The 6,816-nt window shown below is 26.9% G+C and overlaps 1 protein-coding gene across 1 annotated transcript in view; it reads right to left on the minus strand.

Moving 5' to 3' along the window:
* LOC107442853 (nucleolar protein dao-5) overlaps nt 1-6,314 on the minus strand; it is a 26,015-nt gene extending 19,701 nt beyond the window's left edge. Inside the window, exons 1-3 of the mRNA XM_071178150.1 lie at nt 6,125-6,314; nt 4,605-4,776; nt 2,178-2,247 (exon numbers count right to left, since the gene is read on the minus strand). Of these exons, the coding sequence (XP_071034251.1) occupies nt 2,178-2,247; nt 4,605-4,776; nt 6,125-6,177 (295 nt within the window). The 5' untranslated portion in view covers nt 6,178-6,314. The remainder of the gene's footprint in view (nt 1-2,177; nt 2,248-4,604; nt 4,777-6,124) is intronic.
* Between the last annotated feature and the right edge of the window lie 502 nt (nt 6,315-6,816).

Here is a 6,816-nt window from a genome sequence, read left to right on the forward strand (position 1 = left end):
CCCCCCCCCCTTTTTTTTTATTTAGGAAATGTTGTTTTTTTTTAAATTTTGTATCAATGAAGAATCCACTTGTGATTTATTTAGTTAATGATAACTATTTAAATGTAATTTTAAATTTCATTCCACTCTATAAATCTTTTTTATACTGTCTGTCTAGTTATATAGCTAAAATTCACTTGATATTCAGCTTCAGAGATACTCAAATCTTTTATTCAGGGGAAGTTATATATTAATGATTATTTTGGTGTTTTTAAATTTTACCATTATTTTTCCTTAAATGAATACCTTTAATTTATCAAAATGCTTCTTTAAATGTTTATTTTCTCATTATTTTCAATTTAAAATTTAAAAAAAAAAAGCTTTAAAGTTGAATATTGATTAATCCTTTTTTTTTTAGTATATTTTATTTTAAAGAAAATTAGTAAAAACTTTTATTTTGATTATGAGCGAGAATTACTTTAAATACACTATCAAAAATACACTATCAAATGATTCAATATTTTGTGTTAAGAAGATAGGTGAATGAATAATGCTGCTGTAAAATGATTGTAAATGATTGCCCTGTAAATTAATGAATTTGCCTGAAAATATGATGATGCTAGGGCTTTTCCAACTTTTTAATATACATTTATTTTAAATTTTTTTATGTTTTATTTATGTTACAGTTTATGTTATTGTCCTAAAATTTATACAGCACATAAAAAAAAGAATTTAAGTCCTTGATTTTAAAAATTATGAACAAATTTTAATTAGTTCATTCAAATGAGACATTTGAAAAATGAATTTTTCTCATTTGTTTAGCATTACTTTATTTCATTATAAAGGTCTTGTTTTTCAAATATTTGAAAGATAATATCAATAATGTACAGTTCTATTAAATAAAAAAATTTATTTGGAAGACAATAGAAATTAATATGAAAAAATTATACAAGAATAAATAAAATAACAATAATTTGCAAAATGTTACATTTCCAAGCAAATCTTATTTAACATTGAAACTAATTTTCAAAATCTATCTAAATTTCATTTCACCAAGAAGCTAACATAAATAGTAGCATTAAAAAAAAAAAAAAAAAAAAAAAAAAAAAATCAGAACATTTTTTGGAGCAGTATACATATACTAGACTACTTTTAAAAAACAAACAAAAGACAAAAAAAGAAAAGTATAAATAGCTCTACTTAAGTGAAATAAAGTAAACTTTATTTAAAAAGTATAATAAAATATACTATTTTTAATTTTAGAATTACTTTGCTTAAAACAGAAAGTTTCAACAGTTACTAGTATAATTTTATCAACATTGAACAACTCATAATAATTTTAGGTTAATGTATGGAATTTTTTTATACTATATTGCATAAAAAATTATTAATTACCAGCATCAATTAGTTAATATTCCCTCATACCAATACATAATTAAAATTAGCAATTGATTTAAAGATTTATTTAATTAAATAATTTTATATGTTGATTAAAATCTATCATTTTTAAAATCAGATGAAAGAGAGAAATTGATAATTGTGAAACTAATTTAGCCCACCCTATATACAATCGAGAATACAATACACCTCTGAATTATGAACCCTGCTCAAAGCAATTATTTTTTTCTGGTAAACTCAAATATGGGCATAAAGAAATGTGGTGCTACTAAAATTAATAATATTAATATGATTTTAAACATAATTTTCACATGAACTTTTAAATGTTTGTTATTTTATTCCTTCCTCATAAAAAATCTTAAATAAAAGCCTGGTTGATAACAAAACACAGCATCCTTTCACAACAGAAATAAATAAAATTATCTACCTACATGAAAGCACAATTTTAACTTAATTTTGTAGAGATCATTTAGTTAACAGTTTAAAAAAAAATTGCTTTAGAAATTGAGTTTTTAAAATCTCTTTAAAAGTAGTGCTTATTTTATTTGCCAATAGACTAGACAAATTAATTCAATGTAAAAAATTTATATTTAAATATATATAATTTAAATACATATAATTTATATTTAAATTAGTTAATGTTACTAGATTATATCTTTTTATTTGTTTATTAAAGTTAAATAGTAATATTAAGTTACAGACTTTTAACACTCTGTATTCAATGTTTAGTGTAAAAAAGAATCATGTTATGGAAATTCTTTACTTAAAAATAATATAATGCAATATTAAAATGTCAGTACCTGAATCACAAGAATGATCATCCGTAACATCAGAACTTGTACTTTCAGAAGCACTTTTAGAGTCATTGACCTGTAAAGAAAGCAAATAAATACATATTCTTCTGTTTTTTAATCTGTTGCTGTTTCGATGCCTATGTAACATTTAGGTATATTCTATGTACCTACGAACATTCATCGAGCCATCATGAAACGTAAAATATAAGTACAGTACAACCGAGCGACAACAATATTTTGGAGTTCAAATAAATATATTGTTAAAACAAGGGCCTACATACTTCGAGGGCACAATAAGATTTTTTTAAAATTTTAATTTAAGATATGCATTAACTATAAACATTTATATATTATATAAAAAATTAATTTATAGAGTGTTATTTAGGGTTTAACAATTGAAATAAATTCAGAAAATAAGATCACAAACATACCAGAAAACCGTTCTTATTAAAAATAATCCAATATTTTTGTTTGTTTGCAAATTTTTTTGACTGTTAAGTCAACCAACAAAGTATGCATAGGGTCAAAAGCGCGAAAATGATATTCGTTATTGAAAATTTTACCTATGACAATAAGGATTAGGATTAACTTGGATTATCATCATCATCTTCTTTCTCATCATCATAGAATTCTTCATCATTATTTTCTATTTCATCGATAATTTCAGAGAGAATCTCTTCATCCTGGGAAAAAGGTAAGATCGTCATCCGCAGTTAAATAGTTCTCCATGTTAGCACCATATTTTTTACCAATATTTTCCTCATGTTGGGAAAAAGATTTTTGGTGATTCAAAACATGTTCTTGATCATCTGAAAGATCATTGTCCATGGAATTTTCATCATAATCAGATACAATTTTATCTTCCAAAGCACATAAGATGGCCTTTTTTCAACAATTCAAAATGATTTTCTCTGTTAGTTCTCAACAACGTCACTTGCATCCTTAACATTTACAGCTTTAAAAGGGTCTTCTACTTTATTTTCAAAGTTTCCTGTGATATCTTTTAAAACACTCAATTACGACCATATCGAAAGGCTGGAAAATGGAGTTTTGGAATCGAGATATGATTGGTACAGTTATCAATCAACAATGTAATTTTTTTCCTTCCTTTTCTTCATTTTTTCTATCTTACTTCAGCAACCATTCAGAAAAAAATTTAGACGTCATCCAAGTTTTTTATTGGTCTTATATTCCACGGGGAGGTTTACCACATTTTTAAAGCACCTGGGCTTTAATGATCCGCCTATAACAAGAGGTTCTTATCCTTAAATGCCAACATTTGATCTAGTAGGCTTCATCTGCATTTTCTGGTTCATACTCTTGAAGAATATCTTTAATCTTTTTTTGCCTACATTCATTTGCCTTGTTAATCAAAGCAAATTTTTTTCCCTCCGCGAAATTCTTGGCAAGTTATTCCAGACAATTGACACAGTGAATATAATGTAAATCGATTAACACAGATTTAGAGGAAACTTCTAACATATAGATTTTTTTTTCAGATGTAAAGGTAATTTAATACAAATCTGTTTATATTAAGGTTTTTATTTTTATTTTGAAAAAGATTAGATTAAATATAATTTAATTTTTAAATAGCAGAAAATATTCATGAAAATTTTTGCATGACAGATAAAGTAATTTGTTATGAAATATGAAAAAAAAAAATATGAGAGCATAGTGTTGCAAATATTTTAATATATATATATATGTAACATAAAAAGCTTCAATTGATCTTTTTATGTTATCCTAATTAATTATTCTAATCGAAATACTTTCTCACACTTTTAAAAGCCACATCCTGTTCTTAAATCTATTTTTGGCTCAAGTATGCATTTAATTAAAAGCAGGACATATTTCCCTTTGCTCTGTGTGGGAAACATTCGATCTATTTCATAAACCAATAGCAACTACTAAGATTTCCCTCTTTCCCAAAATTAAGACATTTTGCGGATTTTACTTTGCAAGATTTTCCCTAACATATAACCAAGGAGCACAACTTTTCGTGTGCACTTTTACTCACTCTCATGACTGCTGTTGTCTAATAATTAATAAATAAATTTTGTACCCTCCTTCCCGACCTATGACCTGTTTTAATCCTTCCACTCGGCAAAGACGTTATATATATATACAAATTATTGTTTAAAATATCTTAATTAAAAGAATTACCTGATATTAAAGCAGTTTGAGAAAGCAATCAATATGATAATAAAATAATTTGTTGAGAAACATGAATTAATGCTATTAACAATAAAAAATTAAGGGGGACAAAAATTGAGCATTAAAAATCTAACCTTAAACATTTTATAGCATAAACATTAATCTTAAACATTTTAATAAATAGATTTATACAAATCAATATTTAAAATATTGAATTGGATAAGTATAATAATTATAGAAGAAAAGTTAAAAAAAGTTACATAAAAGTATATTTAATACCTCAATATTATTATCTGTAATAGCGTCTTCAGAATTCGAAGGCTTCTTTTTCACGAAATCAGTATATGCAGATACAACAGCAGCAGAAAACAGTTTTTTTTCTTCCTTAGACATCTTGGCAATACCTTGTTTTTTCAAATACATTTGCTTCAATTCTGCTTTGGTAACAGTACTGTAAGAAATAAGGAAATATTCAGCAAGTACTTAATATAAATGTAATGAACTAATTACAGAAAAAATAGTAATATATTTATATTAGTAAAAAATTGCCAAGGAATCAAGAATTTCAGCAAATACCTTCAAATTATACTCAGGGGTCTGTCTAGGTTTTTCTGAGAGGTACCTGTTTTGTGAAAATTTCGACAAAATTTGCGAAAAATTAAAAATTATAGGTATAAAAAAATTAACACAAAAATATGGTAAAAACATGGATTTATTGTTTCTTGAGAGATACAAAAATAAAATTTCAAGAAAAAGTATTTTGTGAAACTACCATTTTTCCTATAGTTGAATTTGTGAAGGTACCGCTAAACGGTAGTAAATTCGGCCTGGACAGACCCCTGATACTAATCTTTGATAGATGTTTTAGCAATTGCATAGCATCAAAAATTTTATTCCAAAGTCATACTATATCTCTACACATTCAACTTTCCCGGCTCCATTCATAACATAACACCTCTACAGATGTATGACATATATCTCAGACATATGACATATTCAGCAGCCCCTTAAAATTAATTTGAACATTCTAATTTATCCAGGTAGTATATATAGATTGAAAAACAATACACGCAATTCTTTCACCTCAAAAAAACATCAGTATAGTGAATTTACAGACTAGTTTATACAATATCTATATTTATATAGAATTTTAACTTATTGTATCGAATTTTAACTCAGATAACAATTGTGATATGCGCATCGCTTAGCGTCACACTTATATCAGCACAATCCAGATCCCACAAAAAAAAATTTTTTAAAAATTTAATAAATAATAAAAAAAATTGAAAAACAAGTTCACAACAAATCATAGATAAAAAATGTAAAAAGATATTGCCTGCCTTTCTATTTCTTTATTATGATTTTTATTTTAAATTCCATGACTACTTTATTTTTCTTTCTGTAGAAAAAGTTTTAAGAATATAAAAATTAACTTCGAAAACACTATTATTCGACAGAAACAGATAGAATAAAAAGTATTTCTAGCATATAATGCATATGATTTTCATTCAATAGGAAGATGTAAAAAAATTTTAAACATCAAACATTAATTTCTATTAACTCCCAGACAAGTTTGTATATAAAAGAAATCGTTGTTGGTTATTCATAATAATTGCAAAACATCAGGTGTAAAGCTAAGCAACAATTTTTATCACTTTTATCTTACATTTCCTTTAACATAGAATAGTAAAATATAAAAAAATAATAACGTAAAACAGGCATGAATGTACATGTTTTTATCTGGAAAAACAGGAAATCAAATTTGCTCAGAATTTCAAAGATGAAAAATAATGAATTACCCTAAATCAACTGTTAGCAAACTCTCTTTCAGAAACTCTTGTATAGACTCCATTTTTCATATGAGATATTAATCTCTGCAATTAAAGAGTATTTTGGACATAAGAGTACTGACAGACTTAATTACAGAAACTACACTTGATTTCCCGCACAAAATTTGCCGCCCGTTCTAAACAATTGTGTTGCGGTTGCATTGCGTTTCCAGCCGTCTATTTCTGTTAAGATCAAAGACCCATATGCACAACATTTCTACAATGTAAGCTAGAAGTTAGTTTAGTTATCTCCCTTGAGATATTTATATGATCGTACATCCATGGACCTAACTTATTTCTGACAACATCTGATCGATTTCTTCTATTTTACTAACCATTTTTTTGTTATTATTGGGAAGTTGTTATTGTTTTGTTATTATTTGTGGTTTTTCAGTCCCACATTGGACAGATTGTTAAGACACGGTTTCCAGCAGATCACCGAAGTCAAGCATCACTGGCTGCGGTCAGTGTGCTGGTGGGTGACCACTTGGATCAGTCTGTGAAGAGACCGAGGGTGTGTGGTATTGGTCCTCGTTAAACTGCTCTGCCGTAAAGTGCTCGACTTCGCTTGCAGGTCGTCGGGCTACCGAAGCGGGGGAGCCACCCCTCTGCTGAGGATCAAAATTGTTATGGCATGTCTTCGGATCATCCTCAGCTCAGAG

This window comes from Parasteatoda tepidariorum, chromosome 2, assembly GCF_043381705.1.
Source record: "Parasteatoda tepidariorum isolate YZ-2023 chromosome 2, CAS_Ptep_4.0, whole genome shotgun sequence".
NCBI lineage: Eukaryota > Metazoa > Arthropoda > Arachnida > Araneae > Theridiidae > Parasteatoda > Parasteatoda tepidariorum.